Source organism: Anas acuta, chromosome 5 (genome assembly GCF_963932015.1).
Source record: "Anas acuta chromosome 5, bAnaAcu1.1, whole genome shotgun sequence".
Taxonomy (NCBI): domain Eukaryota; kingdom Metazoa; phylum Chordata; class Aves; order Anseriformes; family Anatidae; genus Anas; species Anas acuta.
This window is the reverse complement of record NC_088983.1, coordinates 29946780-29967387: the sequence shown is the minus strand read 5'-3', so window position 1 is coordinate 29967387 and position 20608 is coordinate 29946780. Positions and strand designations below refer to the sequence as shown.

General features: G+C 71.9%; 5 protein-coding genes across 12 annotated transcripts; 3 read left to right on the top strand and 2 right to left on the bottom strand.

The window, feature by feature from the left end:
• The first annotated feature begins 410 nt into the window (after window positions 1-410).
• PPP1CA (protein phosphatase 1 catalytic subunit alpha) lies at window positions 411-2807 on the top strand. The gene is made up of 7 exons (XM_068683579.1): window positions 411-570; window positions 883-1014; window positions 1109-1339; window positions 1561-1665; window positions 1754-1977; window positions 2240-2374; window positions 2474-2807. The coding sequence occupies exons 1-7, from the start codon at window positions 516-518 to the stop codon at window positions 2582-2584; spliced, it is 993 nt and encodes a 330-aa protein (XP_068539680.1). The 5' UTR covers window positions 411-515; the 3' UTR covers window positions 2585-2807.
• RAD9A (RAD9 checkpoint clamp component A) lies at window positions 2632-20153 on the bottom strand. 3 transcript variants are annotated; one of them, XM_068683590.1, is made up of 11 exons: window positions 20025-20128; window positions 4673-4743; window positions 4457-4582; window positions 4260-4374; window positions 4080-4179; window positions 3884-3993; window positions 3708-3814; window positions 3561-3625; window positions 3392-3493; window positions 3104-3314; window positions 2632-3022 (listed from the first exon to the last, which is right to left on the bottom strand). In XM_068683590.1, exons 3-11 carry the CDS (start codon window positions 4460-4462, stop codon window positions 2924-2926), a joined length of 915 nt encoding a protein of 304 aa, XP_068539691.1. In that variant the 5' UTR covers window positions 4463-4582; window positions 4673-4743; window positions 20025-20128; the 3' UTR covers window positions 2632-2923. The 3 variants fall into 3 exon arrangements, with proteins under 3 accessions (XP_068539691.1, XP_068539689.1, XP_068539690.1); XM_068683588.1 differs by lacking the exon at window positions 20025-20128 and adding an exon at window positions 4842-5001; XM_068683589.1 differs by lacking the exon at window positions 4673-4743 and having other exon boundaries at window positions 20025-20153.
• Window positions 5755-20415, top strand: LOC137857291 (glycine N-acyltransferase-like protein 3). Of its 4 annotated transcripts, none has more exons than XM_068683594.1 (6): window positions 5755-5759; window positions 18556-18637; window positions 19125-19232; window positions 19304-19424; window positions 19711-19831; window positions 19925-20415. In XM_068683594.1, exons 2-6 carry the CDS (start codon window positions 18560-18562, stop codon window positions 20343-20345), a joined length of 849 nt encoding a protein of 282 aa, XP_068539695.1. In that variant the 5' UTR covers window positions 5755-5759; window positions 18556-18559; the 3' UTR covers window positions 20346-20415. The 4 variants fall into 4 exon arrangements, with proteins under 4 accessions (XP_068539695.1, XP_068539692.1, XP_068539694.1 ...); XM_068683591.1 differs by lacking the exon at window positions 5755-5759 and adding an exon at window positions 18334-18418; XM_068683593.1 differs by lacking the exon at window positions 5755-5759 and adding an exon at window positions 18360-18422.
• Window positions 6770-15836, top strand: CLCF1 (cardiotrophin like cytokine factor 1). Of its 3 annotated transcripts, none has more exons than XM_068683596.1 (3): window positions 6770-7397; window positions 14338-14504; window positions 15197-15836. In XM_068683596.1, exons 1-3 carry the CDS (start codon window positions 7382-7384, stop codon window positions 15686-15688), a joined length of 675 nt encoding a protein of 224 aa, XP_068539697.1. In that variant the 5' UTR covers window positions 6770-7381; the 3' UTR covers window positions 15689-15836. The 3 variants fall into 3 exon arrangements, with proteins under 3 accessions (XP_068539697.1, XP_068539699.1, XP_068539698.1); XM_068683598.1 differs by lacking the exon at window positions 6770-7397 and adding an exon at window positions 7862-8245; XM_068683597.1 differs by lacking the exon at window positions 6770-7397 and adding an exon at window positions 13761-14035.
• On the bottom strand, window positions 16622-18403 carry LOC137857292 (glycine N-acyltransferase-like protein 3). The gene is made up of 5 exons (XM_068683595.1): window positions 18135-18403; window positions 17923-18030; window positions 17711-17837; window positions 17524-17641; window positions 16622-17243 (listed from the first exon to the last, which is right to left on the bottom strand). The coding sequence occupies exons 1-5, from the start codon at window positions 18210-18212 to the stop codon at window positions 16841-16843; spliced, it is 834 nt and encodes a 277-aa protein (XP_068539696.1). The 5' UTR covers window positions 18213-18403; the 3' UTR covers window positions 16622-16840.
• Window positions 20416-20608: the final 193 nt, after the last annotated feature.

Sequence of the window (20608 nt, the reverse complement as noted above, 5' to 3'; positions counted from 1 at the left end):
CCCGGTACTACCCCTTGTCCTATGCCCCGCGTCCCGGTGCCCCGCGGTGCTGCCCCGCGTCCCTTATCCCGGTGCCCCCCGGTGTCCCGGTGCCCCCAGCTGCTGTCCCTTGTCCCCTATCCCCGTGCCCCCCGGTGTCCCGGTGCCCTCCGGTGTCCCCCGGTGCTGTCCCTTGTCCCCTATCCCGCTGCCCCCCGGTGTCCCGGTGCCCTCCGGTGTCCCAGTGCCCCCCGGTGCCGTCCCTTGTCCCCTATCGCGGTGCCCCCCGGTGTCCCGGTTCCCCCCCGGTGTCCCGGTGCCCCCAGATGCCGTCCCTTGTCCCCTATCGCGGTGCCCCCCGGTGTCCCGGTGCCCTCCGGTGCCGTCCCTCGTCCCGCGTCCCGGTTCCCCCGGGGGCAGACCCGCGACCTCCGTGCCGGCAGGGGGCGCTGCGCCGCCGCCCCCCCGTGTCCCCGCGGGCCGCTCCCGGTGCCGGGCGGGGCGGGCGGCGCGCGGGGACGCAGCGTCCGGCGGCCATGGCGGAGACCGAGAAGCTCAACCTGGACTCCATCATCAGCCGCCTCCTGGAGGGTGAGCGGCCCCCGGGACACCCCCCCCGGCCTCCCCCCTCCGACACCGGGACAAACACAACGGCCCCGCCCGCGGCCCTCAACGGGCCCCGGGGCCCTAAACGGCGGCTTCCGGGGCCCGCGAAGGCACCGGGGGGGGAGCGGGAGCGGAGGGGGGGGGCTGAGGGGAACGGGAGGGGGGGAGGGGGACGGGGGGGGGGGTGAGGGGGTTTGGGGGGTGTGGGGGGGGCACGGAGGGGGCTGGGGGCGTTCACCGGCTCCGTTACCGGGGAATGGGGGGGGGGGGGAGCCGCTGACGGCCGCCCCCCCGTAGTGCAAGGGTCGCGTCCCGGTAAGAACGTGCAGCTGACGGAGAACGAGATCCGCGGGCTGTGCCTCAAGTCGCGGGAGATCTTCCTGAGCCAGCCCATCCTGCTGGAGCTCGAGGCGCCCCTCAAGATCTGCGGTGAGCACCGGCACCGGGGGGAGGGGGGGGGGGGGGCACCGGGATGGGTGGCGGGGCCGGGTGTCACCCCCTGCCCTGTGTCCCCCCCCCCCAGGGGACATCCACGGGCAGTACTACGACCTGCTGCGCCTCTTCGAGTACGGCGGCTTCCCCCCCGAGAGCAACTACCTGTTCCTGGGCGACTACGTGGACCGGGGCAAGCAGTCGCTGGAGACCATCTGCCTGCTGCTGGCCTACAAGATCAAGTACCCCGAGAACTTCTTCCTGCTGCGCGGCAACCACGAGTGCGCCAGCATCAACCGCATCTACGGCTTCTACGATGAGTGTGAGTGCCCCCTTCCCGCCCCGTCCCACCCACCTTTCCCCACCTTGTGTCTCCCATCCCACACTCGGCCCCATGTGTGGTTTCTGTGACCAACGGGAGCCCCCCCGCCACCCCCGCACCCGCCCCGTGTCCCCATCCCACGCTGTGTGACCCGGTGACATCCCGCGGGGCTGGCGAGGCTCCGTGGGGGGGTCCCCGGCACCCACACCGCTGCCTCGCAGGCAAGCGGCGCTACAACATCAAGCTCTGGAAGACGTTCACCGACTGCTTCAACTGCTTGCCCATCGCTGCCATCGTGGACGAGAAGATCTTCTGCTGCCACGGAGGTGGGCACGGCCCCCCTGGGGTACTGGGGTGCCCTGGGGTAGGGGGGTGTCTCCCCCAGCAGGGCCTGACGCCCCCTGCCCCGCGCAGGGCTGTCTCCCGACCTGCAGTCGATGGAGCAGATCCGGCGGATCATGCGCCCCACGGACGTGCCCGACCAGGGGCTGCTGTGCGACCTGCTGTGGTCCGACCCCGACAAGGATGTGCAGGGCTGGGGCGAGAATGACCGCGGCGTCTCCTTTACCTTCGGGGCAGAGGTGGTGGCCAAGTTCCTGCACAAGCACGACCTGGACCTCATCTGCCGGGCACACCAGGTACCCCCGGGGCGGGGGGCTGCCTCCTTCTGGGGTGTTTGCTCTGGGAACACCCCGGCTCCCTACAGGCAGGGGTTTCCAGGGGGGTTTCCCCTCAGGATGGGACTTTTGGGGTCTTGGGGGTGCTGCCCCAGTGGGTGGTTGGGCTCTGTAAGCTTTGGGAGGGGAGGCGTTTGTCCCGGAGGGCACTGCAGGCAGGGCGCAGGGGGATATCTGCCCCAGGGCAGTGGGGTTGCCCCAGCTGAGCCCCGCGGCCCCGCAGGTGGTGGAGGACGGCTACGAGTTCTTCGCCAAGCGCCAGCTCGTGACCCTCTTCTCGGCGCCCAACTACTGCGGGGAGTTCGACAACGCGGGCGCCATGATGAGCGTGGATGAGACCCTCATGTGCTCCTTCCAGGTGGGCTGCGGCTCGGGCTGGGGGGGGGGCGGGCGGGCCTGCAGCTGGGCAAAGCGGGGGGCGGCCTGCAGCCCCCCTCACTCATCCCCTGCCCCCCAGATCCTGAAGCCAGCCGACAAGAACAAGGGCAAATACGGGCAGTTCAGCGGGCTGAACCCCGCCGGCCGCCCCGTCACCCCTCCCCGCAACTCTGCCAAAGCCAAGAAGTGAACACCCGCCGCTGGGGCCCGGGGCCCGGCCCCCCCATCAGGTCGCTCTTCTTTCCGTTTGTTTTTTATTTGTAAGATCCTGCCCCCCCCCCCGCCACCCTCCACCAAACCAAAAGCCCCCTCTGGGGCAGGGCCCGCTGGGGGGAGTGGGGCAGCCCACCCCTGGGACAGCAGCGGAGCGGGGGGCAGGAGGCTTTTTTTGGAAATAAACTTGTGAAGGGTCACCGGGGGGGGTCTGTGTTGTGGCTTAGGGGGTCTGGGGGGGCACATCCTGCATGCCCGGGCAGTGCCAGCTGCCGCAGCGGGACCCCTGGGCTGCTGCCAGGGGGCACCGGGGGTCTCAGCACTCGCCGTCGCTGTCCTCTGCCAGCACCTCCTGGCTGGGGGCCGGGCTGGGTCCCCCCGATGTCATCACCGAGCCAAAAAACAGCGAGCGGAACTGGGGGGGAGGAGAGGCACGTGTCAGGGGGGGGAGCACACCCAGCCCCTGCCCCCCGACACAGCCGTGCCCGTCCCCCACCTTCTTGTGAGGGGGTGTGCCTGGCACAGCTCCATCCTCCTCCTCCTCCTCCTCCTGGGGGTCGCTTTCTATGGGGCGAGGGGTGCGCAGGGGGAAGGTGGGGCTGGGAGGTGCCCCCGAATCCTCCCCGTAGCTTTCGGTTTCCATGGCAATCATGTAGGACTCGAGGTCATCGGCGAAGTCATCCGAGGGGGCAGGCGCGTGGGAGATGCTGCGTGGGGAGACAGCGGGTCAGGGGGGGTGGCGTGGGGGCCGTTCACTCTGGTCCCTACTGATGGCAGCAGTTACCCGTTGGCTGCGGGGGGCTGGGAGCTGCTCTCGGGGTCCAGGAGGGTGGCCAGGACCAGGTGGGCCTCCATCAGGGGGTCTTCCAGGCTGAAGATCGCCGGCCTGGGGGCACAGAGGGGCTAAGCACAGTTGGGGAAGCACGGGGGGGGGCCAGGGTGGCTGCTCCTACCTGCCGGGCGCATCGTAGTGGATGGTGAGGGGCAAGTTGGAGGCCTCGGCGAAAGTCAGGATTCCCTGAGCGGAGATGAGACCGAGTGAGACCCAAGTGGGTAAGAGGGGGGAGGATGTTTGGGGGCAGCCCCCGGCTCCCGCTCACCCGAAACTCCTTGAGACAGAAAGTGATGCGGGAATCCGGGACCACAGCCACCGCCTGGAACTCATCCGGGGCCAACCACAGCTCCGTCACCATTGCCTTGCCCAGCTCTGCGGGGAGGCCGTTAGGGACACGGGGCGGGAAGGCCCCCCCCGGCCAGCCCCCGGCCCCCCACTCACCAGCCTCATCCTCCACGTAGCTGCGCAGGCTGATCCTGCCCCCGGGGCCGGCCGCCAGCGTCACCTCCGCCAGCGTCTGCGGGAAGTGGACCACGGCCTCCGCCAGCACCCTGGCAGGCACGGGGTGGGCTCAGCGCTTTGTGCCCCCCCCCAAAACACACACAGACATCTCCCTGCAGCCCCCTGCTGCTCTCACCGTGCCGGTGCGCAGAGGCTGCTGGCGCAGCGCTGCGTGTCGAAGACAGCCTGCAGCCGCTCGCACTCCTGGAAGGCCAGGTTGTGCGTCCGGGTGATGCCTATGGGGGGGGTGACGGGTGGCTTAGCCCAACCGGGCCGCCCCCCCCCGTCCTCTCCCGGTGCCCCCCACCCCACTCACCGTACTTGCAGTGCAGCTGCACCACCAGGCGGCTGGCGCGGGGCCGCAGCAGCAGCAGGCAGCGCTCCACCGTCTTCTCCAGCGCGGGCAGCGAGCGGAACACGCCGAGAAAGCTCTGCGGTGGGGTGGGGGGGGGCACAGCACAGCCATCAGCCCCCGGGGGGGTCACCGGGGGGGGGTTACCGGGGGTCACTCACCTTCATGTGCACCTTGCAGCGCGGGGGCGCGGTGGGGGCCCCGGGCTGGTAGAGCTGGAAGAAGAGGGGCGCCAGCAGGAAGGAGGCGAAGGCGGAGCGCGAGGGGCTGGCGGCACGCAGGGACAGCTGGGGGGGGGAGCGGGCCGTGAGCACCGGGACCGCCCCTCCCAGCGGCCCCGTCCCGGTGCGGCCCCGTCCCGGTGCGCGGCCCCGTACCCCGCTGCCGGTGGGCTCCAGGTACAGCTCGTCCCCGATCCGCGACAGCGCGTGCACGGCGCGGCCCAGGGCTGCGGGAGCGGGGCGGTCAGGGGGGGGCACCGGCACCGGCACCGCCCCTCCCGCTCCATGCCCCCGGTGCCGGTGCCGGTGCCGGTGCCGCGCTCACCTCTGACGTTGCTCCCGGCGATGACGCACTTCATGGCGGGGGGCGCCCCCCACCCCCCGCCCCGCCCCCCCGCCCGCCGGTGCCGCTCCCCCCCCTCCCTCCCGGCCCCGCCGCTCCCTCCCGCCGCGCCGCCGCCGCCGCCGTCCCGCTCCCGCCCGCCGCCTTCCCATTGGCCGCCCGCCCGCCTCCGCCCCGCCCCCGCGGCCTCGCGATTGGCTGGCGCGGATGATTGACGGCGCGCCGGCGCGCCGCGAGCTGCGGCCCTTCACGTGACCGCGGGGCGGGGCCCTTCGCCCGGCTCCCTCCGCCCCGCCCCGCTCCTCGGCGGCCCGCGAAGGGGCGGGCCCCGCCGGGCCGGCCGCTATCCTATTGGACGGCGGAGCGCGGGCGGCGCGGCGGATTGGAGGAGAGCCGGAGCGACGTGCCGCGCGGCCAATGGGGCTTCGACGAGCAGAGGCGGGGCGACGCCGGCCGCGCTCCCCTCCGCCAGCCCTCGGGCCACCGGCCCCCCGCTGCTGGGCTCGGGGCCGGGCCCGGCGGGAGCCTGCCCCGCGGGGGGCGCTCGGCCCCGGGGCACGGGGCGGGGGCCAAGGGGCGGCACTGGCACCGGGGCACCGGGTGGCCCTGGGGGGGACAGGGCTGCGGCTCCCCGGGGCTCGGGACCGGACCCCAAAGCAGGGACCCCACATTGGGGCCCCCCCCGCCCGTCCCGTCCGGTCCCGTTACCGGGGGAGCCCCGCGGAGCCCCCGCCGGCAGCCCCCGGGGGGGAACCCGGACCCCTGGCCCCCGCGGGGGGAGCGGAGCGCACGGGGGAACCGGGCACAGCCCCCCCGGGACCCCCCTAGCGCCAGGGCTGGGGCAGCGCTGCCTCCCCCCCCCCCCCCCCATTGACCCCCCCCCCCGTCGGTAGCCCCGGGCGGTGCCCGGTGGCCCCCTCGCCCCAGGCTGCTTTGCTGCCCCCCGGGGGCGCTGAGCGCTCAGCCCTGTGCCGGTGCCGTTTCTCGGTGCCGTTTCTCTGCGCAGTTTGGGGTGGGGGTGTCCCTGCATTTAGGGCTGGGGTGCTCTCAGCGTGCTACAGGGATGTGGTTGCTCCGTGCTGAGCCCCAGCGAAGCCACCCTCTGCCTCCATCCCGTGCAGCTGCCATGCAGGGCTTTTGTTTTACACACTGATTTTTTTGGGGGGAGCCAGCACAGGCGGGGCTGTGCCCCTTGGCATGACAGAACCCCCCTCTGGAAAAAAAAGGGGGGCGCAAGGCTCGCCTCTGCCCCCGCACACGCTGTGGGTCGCAAGGGGAAGGGGCTGGCCGCGTGTCCCGAGCATTTCGGCCACTGGTTCCCCCCCCCCCGGTGGTCCAGCCGCCCAGCCGAGCCGACCAGGGGGGGCTCTGCACCGTGCTCGGCCCCCGGGGTCCAGCCCAGCGCCCCCGGCCCGCTGAGGGAGCCCGCAGCCTCCATTTGCAGAGCGGGGTCGTTCCTCTCGGGGCAGGTTGATCGCAGCCCAGCCGCCTGGCAGCAGCCTCGCAACATCCCCGAGCGGCCGCTCCCGGGGCCGGGGGGAGAGGGTTGTGCAGGGCGAGGGCGGTGGGCAACTGGGGCCGGTCCCCGGGGGATTGGGGCTGGTACCGGGGCACTGGGGCCGGTACCCGGAGGATTGGGGCCGGTCCCCGGGGGATTGGGGCCGGTCCCCGGGGGAGTGGAGCCGGTCCCCGGGGAATTGGGGCCGGTCCCCGGGGCGCGGGGCCGGTATCTGGGGGATTGGGGACGGTCCCAGGGGGATTGAAGCCGGTACCCGAGGGATTGGGGCCGGTACCGGAGGACTGGAGCCGGTCCCCGGGGGATTGGGGCCGGTACCCGGGGGATTGGGGCAGGTATCCGGGGAATTGGGGACGGTCCCAGGGGAACTGGGGACGGTACCCGGGGGACTGGAGCCGGTACCCGGGGCGCGGGGCCGGGGCCCACCGGGCACGGGCGGCAGGACGGCAGCGATGCGCACCGGGAGCCGCGCACCGGGAGCTCCGCCGGGAGCCGGTGTGGGGGTGAAGAGGGGGGGGACACCGGTTCCCCCGACGGCGCCGGGAAGGGCGATGCCGCGGCCGCGCTGCCGCCGCCGCCGGGGGCTCGGTCACCTGCCGCGGCCCCGGGGCAGCGCCGAGAGGTCCCGTCGGAAGAGCACGGAGCGGGGCGAGAGGCGGCGGGGCCGGGGCGGCGGGGCCATTCGGCGTCCCTCCGGCCGTCCGGCCGTGCCGCCCCCCGCCCCGCACCGGCGCTCTGTCTGTCTGTGTGTCTGCCTGCCTGCCTGCCTGTCTGTCTGTCTGCCTGCGCCGCCTCTCTCCGCCTCTCGCTCCCCCTTGCCCCGCGGCGGGGCGGCAGCCTGGCACCCCACGCCCCCCGCGCCCCCTCGCCCCTCGCCCCTCTCCCCTCGCTGCCCTCCCCGCGGGGAGCGGGGCCGCCAAATGGGAGCTCCCAGCCCGGCCCCGGCGCAGCAGCGCGGCCGCCCCGCAGCCCCCCTGCGGCCAGGACCCCCCGGGCCGCCGCCCCCATGGATTTCCGAGCAGGTAGGAGAAGGAGCCCCCCCGCCCGCCGCCCCGTCCCGCTCCCCGGCCACTAACAAAGGGCGAGCGGCAGCCAGGGCCCCCCCCGGGAAGCGGGGAAGAAGGGGAGGGGGGCGTGAGGAAGGGGTCATTCCCCCCAACCCCCCTTTTTCCCTTCTCCGGTGTCCCCCCCCCCCCCCCCTCCCCGGTTCTGGTCCCCGTCCGCTGCCCCGCGCGCGGCGCCCGGTCCGGCCGCAGCCTCCCCAGCGCGGCCGCGGAGCCCGGGGGGAGCCCGGGGGAGAGGGAGGGGAATGAATGGAGCCCGCTCTTGTGTACAATTGCATCAAATACATTCTTGAAAGCAACCTGGTTCTGCTTAACACTTGAATTTCGGAAAAAAAAAAAAAAAAAAGGGAAAAAAAAAAAAAAAAAAGGGAGGCAGCAGCTTGGAGAGAGGGTGTATGCGAGCTCGCGTTTTTTTTATTCTTGCATTCCTGGACACCAATCAAAAGAGCAAATCAAGGGAGGTGGAAGGGGGAAAGGCAGCGAGCGAGGGAGCCGGAGCGTGGTGCAAACCGTGCACACACTCACACACCAAAAAAACACAGCCCAGACAGCTTCTTCCACCTAACACCCAAGCAAACACAAACCAAAACAAATAGGGAGAGGAAAAAAAAAAAAAAACAACAAAAAAAAACCACCCGAGCGAGCGCGAGCGAGTGCGAGCCAGGGCAGAGGAGAGCAGGCAGGCTTCGCCGTCAGCGCGGGGCTCGGGGCTCGGCGCAGCACCAGCCCCACGCCCGGGCTCCTCGCGCCCCCTCCAGCCCCGCGCCCTGACTCTACTATGCTAAATGTGGCCGGGGAGCCCCCAGGTAAGAGCGAGGGGCCGGGGGCAGGGGCGGGGGGCTGCTGCGCCTGGCGCGGCTCGCTGTGCCGAGCCGCTGCTGATTTTAATTTGATTTGATTAAAACGTCTGTCTGGCTTTGGGATTGATTTAAGACTTTCCCCCTCTGCCTCCTTTTTTTTTTTTTTTTTTTTTCTTCTTTTTTTTTTTTTTCCCTTTCTCTAGTTCCCTCTTTTCCATGCATGTTTGTGATTACCAGGGAGGGAAACGCCGCTTAGCACGGAGAATTAAAACCCAGGACTGACAGAGGGGAGGAAAATGAAAGTCCCTGGGACTCGGGGGGCAGGAAGAGCCGCTTCTCCTGCCCGGGGCTCGCTCGCGGGGCAGGCGGCGTGAGCGCAGGCATGTGCCGCAGCCTCCGAGCCCCACCGGGACGTGGCTGACGCTTTCGGGGGGTGCTGGGGAAATGCCCCCCTCCGCAGAGGGAACCCGGCACGCCGCCACTGCCCCGGGGCTCCGGCCACAGCTGCTGGATGGCTTTGTTACCCCAGCCCCGGCGGCTGGAGCCGCCCCGGGGGCCCTGGGAAGACGGGGGGCTGCCGGCCCCATGGCGCGGAGGGGCTGCGTTGGGGCTGCCTGGCGCAGAAAGGAAGGGGAAAAACGCTGGAAAACAACCCTTAAAAGGTCAAACTGTGGGCGCTGTCGGCCGGGCTCCCGCCTCGCTGGGCGCGGGGCTGGGGACACGAGGCCGGGGCCAGGTTTTGTTCAAGCTCCCGCGGAGCCGGCGCGCCTCGGGGGAACCAGAAAAGTGGGGCCGGCAGCCAGGGGCTCCGGCTCCCGGCCCCGTCGCGCCTCCGAAGCCCGTCCCCAGCTCGGTGGAGGTGGCGGGGAGCCGGTGGCACCAGGAGGCTGCCGGCCGCGGCCTGCGGTCAGCCCGCGGCACAGCTCGCGGCGGGTGAGGGAGGGAGGGGGATGCTGAGGGCCGGCCGCCGCTCCGCTCCCCGTTTGAGGCCGTCCCCAGCCCGGCGATGTGCCGGGGACGGGGCTCAGGGATGCCGGGCTCCCACCAGGAACCGGTGTCCCCGCGCCTCGTTAGCAGGCTGCGCGAGGGCACGGTCCCCGCGCACATCTGGGCTGCATTAGCCCCAGCCCGCGAGCAGCCTCTGAAGGGAAATGCAGAGGGCTCTGCTTACAGGGCTGCGCCGGGGGAAGATTTATGCCCTGCTAAGTGGCACATTTCGCCATAAATCACCCCCTTCCCTGCGCCCACCTGCCCCGCTGCCGGGAGCTGCCTCCTCCTGGGCTGGGGGGGGGGCTCGTCCTGGCTCTGTGGCCCCTCGCGTGCCCACCAGGTGCCCACACAAAGATGCCAGCAGGCACACACAGGGACGTGCTTGCGCCCACCCGCCCTCACCGGCGTAGACGGGACGTCTGGGTGGCCAGCTCTCCCGCTTGTGCCAGCGAGCCACCGGGCTGGCAGTGCCGTGGGTCTGGGTGGCCCGTGGATGATGAGCCCTTGCCTGGTGCTACCGGGGCACCGGGGCGCACAGCACGTGAGGTTTCCCAGGGCACAGCCATCCCCACCGCGCCTGCCAAGCGTGGCGGCTGCTCCCCTGCGCACCCGCCGGCAGCGTGGCACGGGGCGGCTGGAGGGAGATGCCAGCAGCGGCGGTGGGTCAGGGGCTGACGGCACCCCCGGCACCCACGGCACAGGGCTCGGTGCTGCCATGCGGGCTGGCACCGGGAGCCCCAGCTGGCCCCACACCCCCAGTCCCCCCCTGTGCTGGGAGCTGCCGCTCCCCTCCCGGGCTCGGCCCCCAGCTTGCCGTTTCCGCTCCAGGCCGGAGAGGGGCCAGGCTGCCTTTGGCGCTGGGCTGTCCCTGGCTCCGCCGCCGCTCCCATAAAAGCTCCCTCGGCTCTTTGTGCTGTGGCTGCAGGCACAGCCGCCTTGGCCCTCGGCGCCACAGGGGACGCGGGTTGGGGTGCCTGGCGTGGGAGGGATTTTTTGGCACCGTCAGCCCTCGTGCCAGGAGTGCCGGATGGGTCAGCGGGCGCCCGTGGTGGGTGCAGTGAGGATGGGCACGGGGGAGGCTGTGCCGTTGGGTCCCGCTGGCGTGCGTGGCGGTGCACGGCAGTGCGTGCCGGGCAGGAGCTGCGGGTGCCCTCGGGCAGCACCACGCGGGGCCGGCTCTTGGTTACGGGGTCTGGTTGGGATTAGGGGCCTGCGCCCCTGCCTCCGGTTGAGGGGGGGGGGCTTCCATCGTGCCGCTGGCTGGAGCCGGATGGGAAATCCAGGCCCAGCTAATTACGGCCTCGCTGGAGTCTCCCGTGCACGGATGCATTTATAAACACACGGAGGAGACAGGATGTAAACACTCAGCGCGGGCTGCAAGCTCATGCATAGCCAGAGGGGCGCGGGGCCGGGCTCCCCCCTCGTGCTCCCCCGACGCCCCTGGGGATGTGGCTTTGCTCCCAGGGACCTGCACAGGGCGCAGCAGGGCAGGCACGCTGCAACTCCTCCTCCTGGCCAGGCCTGTGGCAGGGCTGGGGGATCCCCACTGCTCCCCGCTGCCTCTCACTGCCGGATCTGGGGGCAGTGGGGGCACTTTGGGTGCAGGAGAGATCAGCCGCAGGGTGCGTGCGTCCCTCCTGTCAGCGCTCGGGGACCGCAGGACCCGGCGTCCAGGTGCGGGGAGCAGCGTCCTCACGCCAGGCCCACGGGGCTGCTGTCAGTGTTACAGCCCCGGGGACGCGAGGTGCCCGTCCCGGCCCATCCTGCCCGCAGCATCTCCCGGCCGGCTCCCCGCCAGCGGCTGCCACGTTGTGCAAGAGCCCGTCCGTGAGGGCGCGCGGGGAGAGCCGGGGTCGGGGCAGCCGGGGCCGCTGCTATTGTCTGCTCCGTCATCGCTCGCGGGCTCCACGCTGCTCCCCGCTCCTCAATGGCGCGCTCACGCTGGCTGCCGCGGGACGTCCCGGCTCTGTTCCCGCCCCGCGGCCGGGCGAGCGCCGCGGAGGGGCCGCGCTCCCAGCGGTGCCGGGCTCCGCCGGCCCTTGGCCGCCAGCCCATCAGATACGGCAGCTCCCGCCGCCGCCTCGCCGCGCTCGGGGCTCTGGGCTGCGCGCTGGTGCGAGGGGCCGGCAGGGCGGGGGTCCCCCCTTCCCCAAAGCCTCCGGAGCCGCTTTGCTCAACACTTTCGGGAAAAGCGGCGCTGGCAGCTTGCGGTCACGCCTGACCCCGGCAGCTCGCTGCCCACGGCGTGCCCAGGGAACAGCTCAGCGCCGCACAATGGCAGCGTCGGCTCGCGGGGGGGGCTGCTCGGCAGGGGGGGGGGCAGCATGGGCAGGCCCCCCCCTGCCCCAGCCTCATGGCAGGGCTGCGGTTCTGCCGCTGCCTCCCTGCTCCGTGCTGTCCCACGCCTCCAAAGCCACGCGGGTGGTGGCCCCGCCGTGACGCACGGGGGCACGGCCGGGCGAGCTGTCCCGGGGCACTGCTGGCGGCCCCCTCGGTGCCCGCAGATCCCCACCCGTGCGCTGGGGCAGTGATGGGGGGAGGTGTGCTGCTGGCTGGTGCTCTGGGGGGGGGTCAGCTCCCGTGGCCCTAGCTCTCCACCTGCCCATGGGGCCGGCCCCGCAGCCGCTCCGTGCTTTGCTTACGTGGGCCGGGAGCATCCTGGCCCCACTCCAGGGCCGGTTTTGAAACCCTCGGGCTCTTCCTCTCGACGTCACTGGGATCCAGCTGTGCCGGCCCCGCTCGCCGCCTGCCCCCCCCTCCCTGCCGGGCCCGGGACTGCGTGGCTGCTGCCTGTGCCGGTGCTGAGCCCTTTTCCACCCAGTGCCGAGCCGTCACGGGTGAGGGAGAGCGGCTGCATCGCGCTGGGCTTCCCGCTGCAGTCACCCCGAGCAGCCCAGGGCTGTGCCCAGAGCCACACGGCCAGGTCGGTGCCACCGCTGTGATGCCACCACGGCCAAGCATCCCAGCCACCACCCAGTCCCGGACATCCACATCCACCAGGCGCTTCCCTTCATCCTCGTCCTCATCTCCACGCTCCTGCGGCCCCGCACCCCAGCTGCCTGCCTGGGAGCTGCCGGCTGCTCCGTCCGCGTCCCCATTCCCCCCCCTGCGCCCCCATCCTGGCCCCCCCAGCTCTGTTTGCCTTGGCCGCAGCAGGGCTGGGGCCGGGTGTAAATCCCTCTCTGGAAACCCGAGCCGGTGGCGGGTGAGGGTCCCGCCGGCCCCGCTGCGCAGTGCGGGGCTGCGAGCGCCTGTGCCGGGCTCGGCCACGGTGGGGCCGGGCCAAAGCAAACACCCGGGGGCGGGTGAGTCACCGCCATGCGGCCCCCCCCCGCCGCCCTCGGCCCACGCTCGCACGCACACTTGCACGCACGCAGCGGGACCGCGGTGCGCCCCCCACGCTCACCGTGCCGGGACCCATGGGCTCGGCCATGCGCGAGCGGCTCCGCGTGCTCCCAGCGGCATGGATGCGGTGTGGGGGCACGCGGCGCCCATGAGGTCACCGGCACGTGCAAGGGTGTGCTCGGGGGCTGACATCAGTGGCACACACCGTCACGGTGTGTCTCACGTGTGCCGTGCACAGCGGATCTTGTGCTTGCGCGGTGCACCACGCTTGCACGGTGCACGGCACTCCTCCGTGGCGTGTGGCACGTCTTTGTGTTGTATCCCACGGCTGCGCCGTGCCTGCCACACGCCTGCAAAGCGTGCCACGAGTTCATGGTGCACACTGCACGGCTGCACAGTGCCTCACGCGCACGGTGCCTCATGCGTGCAGGAGCTTTGCGCAACGGCACCTGTGCAGGGCGCACCGCACACCCTCAGGGCAGCGTGCATCACCAGGGGACGGCATCCCGCGGCCGGTGGGCGCAGCCGGGCCGGGTGCCACGCGCAGGGACTGGCGCAGCCGCAGCCGGGGCGTCCCCACGGGCCCGTGTGCGTCACTGGAGCTTGGCTGCTCCTGGCTTTCCAAACCTCCCGGCAGCGTTTGACGGGGAGTGGTGACGTGTGAGGGCACCGCAGGGCTCCCCATCCGCCCTCGCCTCCCTGGGGGGGCCGCCAGGGGCTGCCCGTGCCGGGCAGGGCTGGGAGCTGGGAGCAGGGCCGTGCCGTGCGGGGCCGTGCCGCGGCGTGCCGGCAGTGGGATGTCCCCGCGGAGGAGGTGCCGGGAAGCGCGGCAGGGCGCGCAGCGAGGTGCCAGTTGGACGGAGCCTCCTGGAAGCGGCCGCAACCTCTCGGTGAGCGGGGCTGGCTTTCGTAACCCGCCCTGACGTCAGGGCGCTGGCGTGGCCCGGCCGGCGGTTTCCGGCAGAGGCCTCGGCAAAGGTTGCCCCGCGCCCCAGCCGCCCCGCGGGGTCCTGCCCCTGACCCCTGCCCGGCCCCTGGCTCCCAGCAGGGCAGGGCCAGATGGGATGGGAACGGGGACAGGGATGGGGATGTGGATGTACTGCTGCAGTCCCGCAGGGTGCCCAGCGTGCTGTGATTAGGAAGGCAACCAAGCCCGCTCCGGCATTGGTGGTAGGTGACTCGGCGTTCCCAAATATAACCCGGGCGTCCCGGCGGGAGTGCAGCAAGCAGCGTTTGCTCGATTCCATATAAAGGATTGTTTCTGCAGTCCGCGGTCGGCAGCGCACAGAGGAGAGGCCGTGCTGGGTGGTGGTCCCAGTGGTGCTGGTGGGGACGCTGGGGTCCCCAAGGCCCCTGCTGCACCAGTCCGGGCTTCCCGTGTGGATGCTGAGCGGCTCCGCTCCATGCCCAGACCTTCCCTGCCTCAGTTTCCCCAGGTGCAGGATGAGGCTGGGGCTGGCGGTGAGCGTGCCAGTGGCACAAGGTCCCTGGGGTGGCAGGGCGCCCCTGTCACCGCGTGAGAGGAGGAGGTGTTGGGCGCCGTGGGCAAGCCCTGACCTCCTCGGGGGGGTCTGCATCCCCCCACCCAGGGAGGTGGGGAGTGCAGCAAAGCTCTGGTGGAACCGAGTGGTGCAGCCGCCAGGGTGCTGCCACATCCCCAACCCCCCAGGGCCCATCACACCCCAGCGGGGTGCCCCGGGGTGTCCAGTTTCCCCCTCCCCGTGCCGCAGGGACCCCCCTGAGGCAGCGCCGTGTCTCTGCAGGAGACTCTTGGGGGATCTTTGCCTTCCTGTGTGCTGCGCTCTGCAACCTGCCGGCAGTGCCCGCCCTGAACGGCACGGAGGAGCTGGGCGCCGGCCAGTCCATCCAGAAGACCTACGACCTGACCCGCTACCTGGAGCACCAGCTCCGCACCCTCGCTGGCACCTATGTGAGTAGGGGGCTCGCCCCCCCACCCCCGGCTTGTCCCTCCCCCATCTCCCTATTGGCACCGCAAGCCTGGGGACCTTCTGCTTTTTTCTGCGTCCCCACTAGCATGGGGACCCCCCAAACCTCTCCACGGTGCAGCATCGGGATGGGGGTGGGAGTGCACCTGTATGCATGAGGCTGTGGGTCTCCACCCGTGCTGGAGGCCAAGGAAATGCCTCATCGGGAGAGGCACAGGGCGGCTCCCCCGGCCCCTGCCCTCATCCCAGGTCCAGGCACGGGGCGCGGGCATCTGCACACCCCTGGCTCCCTGCCACCGCCTCTCCCTGCCCGCCGGCGGCACCGGCCCACGCGGAGGTTCCCTGTCTCTGCCCTGACGTGCCCCCGGTGCTGCTGGCGTGGCACAGCTGGAGGTGCCCCGGTGCCAGTGCTGCCCCCCCCCACTGCATGCAAGCTCTGGTTGAGCTCCCTGGGGTGCTCCTGTTGTCTGGATGTGGGGACACAGTGGGTACGGGAGGGGAACGTGGAGACCTGGGATGTGGGCTCATGGGGAACCGGGGATGTGGAGCTCGGGGACATGATGCACAAGGGGACGTGGAGACTGGAACACGGTGGGCACATCCAGCTGGGGGGCATGGGGATCTAGGCAGTCAAGGGCATGGAGATTCCTGACCCCCCTCCCTCCCCCCCTTGCAGCTGAACTACCTGGGCCCCCCCTTCAATGAGCCCGACTTCAACCCCCCGCGGCTGGCGCGCGCCGAGCAGGTGCCCAGCGCCACGGTGGACTTGGACCTGTGGCGGGGGCTGACGGACAACGCGCGGCTGGCGGCCAACTACCGCGCCTACAGCCGCCTGCTCTGCTACCTGCGCGGGCTGGACGGGCAGGCGGGCACCGCCGAGCTGCGCCACCGCCTCGGCCACTTCTGCTCCAGCCTGCAGGGGCTGGTGGTCAGCATCGCCGGCGTCATGTCCTCCCTGGGCTACCCGCTGCCCGCCGGCCCCGCCGGGCCCCCGCTGCCCCCCGGCGCCCCCACCGCCCCCAATGACTTCCTCAAGAAGATGGACGACTTCTGGCTGCTGAAGGAGCTGCAGACCTGGCTGTGGCGCTCGGCCAAGGACTTCAACCGCCTCAAGAAGAAGGTGCCGCCCGCCGTGGTCACGCTGCGCCTCGAGGCCAGGGGCTTCTGAGACCCCCCCCTCCTCCGCCGCTTTGCCAAGGTGGGGGACGGGGCCCCCCCGAGGCCACCCCGCCAACGCCTTGCTGTGCCTTAACGGATGGGGCTTCAGAGCCCGACTGCCACCAAAGCCACCCCACATCCCCACCAACACCGCTGTGCCTTAACAGATGGGGATCCTGTCCCAAAGTGCCACCAAGGCCACCCCACGTCCCCACTGCCAGCTCACTGTGCCTTGAGATACGGCGCTTCTGACCCCAAAGTGCCACCAAAGCCACCCCACATGGTCACTGTCACCTCACCGTGCCTTAACAGACAGGACTTCTGACCCCAAAGTGCCACCAAATACACCCCACATCCCCCCCCACCACCACTGTGCCTTAACAGAGGGGCTTCTGTCCCTACGTGCCACCAAAACAGCCCCACATACTCACCGCCACCCTGCTGCACCTTGGCAGGCGGGGATCCCGACCCCAAAGCGCCACCAAAGCCACCCCGTGTCCCCTCTGCCCATATCCCCACTGTGCCTTACAGAGGGGGCTTCTGACCCCAAAGTGCCACCAGAGCCACCCCGCATATCCAGCACCCGGAGATGGGGATCCAGGAACCCAACGGCCACCCCCTGTGCTCACCTCGCCGCGCCCCAAGGGACGGGGCTCGTGCCCGTGGGGCTGGGGGCAGCGCTGCCCTCGCGGCCCCCCCAGCGCCCCGCTGACCCCAAGGGACCCAGCGCTAAGCCCCGCCCCCATGCGATTTAGGCCACGCCCCCTGCCCCAAGCCACGCCCACCAACACGTGTAGCCCCTCCTCCCTGAGCAGGCCACGCCCCCTCTGCCCTCAAGCCCCGCCCACCCCGCGGCCGCATCACAGCCTGGTGGGCGGGGCCAGCGCACAGGGGGCGGGGCTGGGGGCGGGGCAGGGGGCGGGGCCGGGCGCCTCGGTGCGTCTGTGAGTGTTTATTTATTGGAGATGTTATTTATTAGGGTATTTATTGCAGAAGATCTATTCTTGTATTAACGAATAAAAGCCTTTTTCTCCAGAGCCACCGTACGCTGGGGGGAGGGCAGGGAGCCGGCACTCGCCATCAGTAGGGACCAGAGTGAACGGGGCGGTGGCGCCCCCATTGTGCCCCCAATTGCGCCCCCATTGCGCCCCCCAGCCGGGGGCTATTTGGGGGTGCTGAGCAGCATGTAGAAGGTGCCGGGCTGCGGCAGGAAGCCGGCGGCATGCAGGGCGCGCAGGGAGGGCGCGTTGCAGGGCAGCACGCCGCAGTACAGCGGGAAGCCGCGGGCGTGCAGCTCCCGGCCCAGCGCCGCCAGCACCAACCCGGTGAGCCCGCGGCCGCGCCAGGCGGACACGGTGTAGCCGTGGCTCAGGCAGCCCAGGGGGTCCACCAGGCTCCAGGAGAGCGGGCGCCCGCGGGGGTCCAGAATGCAGGCGCTGGGCAGCGCCCGCACCAGCCCCTCGAGGAAGCGGCGGCTGCGCCCCGTGCCCCCGAAGCTCCACGTGGCGTTGAGCAGCGGGACGTGGGACGGGGACAGCGGCGCCAGGCGCAGCCCCGCTGGGATCCTGCAACGGGGTGGGATGGAGCGGGGACCCCCTCACCCCGTGCCGCCTAAGGACGGGGTTGGGGACCCCCGTGCCACCCAGGAATAGGGCTGGGGACCAATGGGACACGTAGGGATGTGGGGAGCACTGTGTCACTTGGAGAGGATCGGGGGCCCCCCTGCCACCCAGGAATGGGATCGGGGACCCTGATGTCAGCTGGCACCCCTCCGCCAGCTGGGGCTGTGCCCAGGGACCCTTGTGCCCTCCCCGGGACCAGCCGAGCCCTCCCATCCCCACTCACTGCGCACGGGATCGGGGCGGCTCAGGGCTCAGCATCGCTCGGTACCGGTAAACCTTCACCCGCAGCCCCTTGGCCGCAGCCACCTCGCTCACGGCCTCGTGCACCCCGTCCTGCATCCCTGGGGACAGCCCCGTCAGCCGGGTGCCTGGCGCGGGGGGCTCGGCGCACGGCTCCCCACCCCGCTCACCCTGCATCTGGAAGGCTCGGCTCCAGTCCACGGCCTCGGGGTTCCCCAGCACCGCCCGCCAGGCGCCCTCCTCATGGTAGAAGGCAGTCAACTGGTTGGCGTAGAAGTCCCCGGGGTCCGCCAGCTCCTGGGGGCACAGCGGGGACACTGAGCACCCAGCGTGGCCGCCCCGCCCCGGTCCCTTTTCCCCAATTTCCCTCCCCAAGGGGCACCTCTGGGTGCAGGCGGGTGAGGACGACGGCGAAATCGGGCCACGAGTCCACCAGCACCTGGTGGGCCGCCGGGTTCCCCCGCGCCACCGTCATCACGGCCCCCAGCACCTGCAGCGGGGAGGGATGAGGGAGGTCCGGGGGGGGTCCTCCGGTGCCGGTCACCGTCACGGCGATGGCACGGGGGTCCCCGGGTGCCCCCCCAGCCCCGTCACCGGCAGGGAGGCGGGCAGGCTCCTCCGCAGGGCGTCCTCCAGGCGCTGCAGCTGCCCGGGGCACGTCAGGATCCGCATGGCTCCGCACCGGGGCAGGCTGCGCCGCCGCCGTTCGGTCCCCGGGAGGACACGGGGGGCAACGAGGGGGGGGGGGGGCACCGCCACGTGTCCCGGGCACGCGGGGACGGGCCCTGCCCACTGCCCGCCCCGGGCACGGGGCACTCGCCCAGCCGTGACGGCCACCCCGAGACCTGCCGGTGTCACCGCCCGCCCGCAGCCCCGGGGTGAGTGCCGCGGGGACCGGGGAGCCCCGGGGGGAGGCCGGGACCGGGGTACGCGGGGGTGTCCGGGGGTGCCCGGGGGTGTCCGGGGGTGCCCGGGGGTCCCCACCCGCCCCCCGCTACCGCCGGTGTCCGGGCAGGACCATGCTGATCCTGCGGTGCCCGGCCCGGCTGCAGCGCCTGGAGGACGCCCTGCGGAGGAGCCTGCCCCGCACCCTGCCGGTGAGCGCCCCGCCACCGCCGGTCCCGGTCCCGGTCCCGGTCCCGGTCCCGGTCCCGGTCCCGGTCCCGGTCCCGGTCCCGGTCCCGGTCCCGGTCCCGGTCCCGGTCCCGGTCCCGGTCCCGGTCCCGGTCCCGGTCCCGGTCCCGACCTCCGCGGGCATCCCGTGCCAGCCAATCACGGCGCAGACGGGCTCCGCCCCAGCCAATGGCAGCCCGGCCTGCTTCCAGCCGCCCAATCCCCTCCCGCGTCCGCACCGGCCCCGGCCGCGCCGGTGCCACCGCCCCTTCGCCCCCTGCCCGCCCCTCCGCTTGGCCCCGCCCCCACCCAGCAACCTGGCAGCAGGCCCCGCCCCCTCCGCCTTCACCGCCCGCACCCCGCAGTAGGGCGGCCATCTTAGGTGAGGGCAAAGCGCCCCGGCCAAGCGAGGCCGCGCTGCCCGAGGGGGGGGCCCCGACGGCCGCCCCGGCGCTGACGCCCGCCCCGCAGGTGTACGGCGCCGTGCTGAACATCAACCGCGGCAACCCGGGGGACTTCGAGGTCGCAGTAGATGCCTGGCCTGACTTCGGTGCCGTGCTGGCGCGGCGCAGCGGAGAGGTGGCTGCCGGGCACTTTGGGGTGCGGGGCTGTGGCTGTGCCGGGGGGCTCAGCGCTGCCCTGCCCCACAGGCACCAGTGGACGACTCCTACTGGAACCTGCAGGCCGCCTTCTACCGGGATGTGGGCGCCTACCGGGCCCTGCTGGAGACCCCGGGCTGCCTGCGCTGGGATGCCGCCTTCCACATCTTTGGTGGCTCCAGGGCACCGAGGGGCTGGGGTGGGGGGGACACTGGGAGCATGGGTCGGGGGGGTTTGGGGGGCTGGAAGTGGTGGGTGCTGAAGGGCACTGGGGTGCTGGAGGCACTGGGGACATGAGTTGGGGGTACCAAGGGCAGGGACTGGGTGAGCAGGGTCCCTGGGGAGGGTGCTGGTGGGGGAGAGACGGGCAGTGGGGGTGTGCTTGAGGACGCTGGGGGGCACAGTCGGAACGCATAGGGACAGGGAGGAGTGGGGCACCTGCCGCTGCCACCCCCCAGGGCTGCAGGATGGGGTGGCCACGGTGTCCCAGGACATTGCAGCAGCCAAGGGCGTAGAGCTGGAGGTGACTGAGTACTACACATACCTGCACCCCGACCCCAGCACCCTACCTGAGCCCCAGTGAGCACCATCCCCAGCCCGTCCATGTCCCAGACCCTGCCCCATCTCCGTCCCACCACCACCACCGCCCACGTCCCGTCGCTCTCCCCGCAGGCTGGACCCCGACGTGCGGCTGGGCACCCTGAGCCGTGCCCACGTGGAGCTGCTGGACTCGACGTGGGCGTACGGGGGGAACGCGTGGAGCCGCCGCTACCTGGGGGAGCTGCTGGAGCGCTTCCCCAGCCTGTGCCTGCTGAGCCGGGCCGGCGAGCCGCTCTGCTGGGCGCTGACCGACGGCTTCGCGGCGGGGGCGCACGGCTTCACCCTGCCCTCCCAGCGCCGCCGCGGCCTCATGCGGGTGCTCACGGCCCTGGCCGCCCGCCGGGCGCTGGCCCGAGGCTTCCCCGCCTACGGGCACACGGCCACGGGCAACGGCGCCATGCAGCGGCTGCAGGAGGCGCTGGGGCACCGCCGCCTGCCCGGGCTCTGCCGCTTCGTCCTGCACAACCCCGCCCTGGCTCGGGCTGCGCCCTGACCCCCCCCCCTCGTCCGTCCCCTCGGGGAAAAAAACACCCACAGGAAAAAATAAAAGCAGAAATAAAGCCTCAACGCCCCAACAGCCCCGGGGCCGGCCCTCCGGGGACGGTGTCAGCGCCGGGGGGGCACAAACAGGAACCCTTCCGGGGGGGGGCGGCAGAGACAGAGCGGCTGGGGACGAGCGGGGTGAGGGCACCGGGACACGGCGGGGGGGGCACGGGGGGCACCGGGGCTGTGCGACGGCGGCCGGGGGCAGCGGTG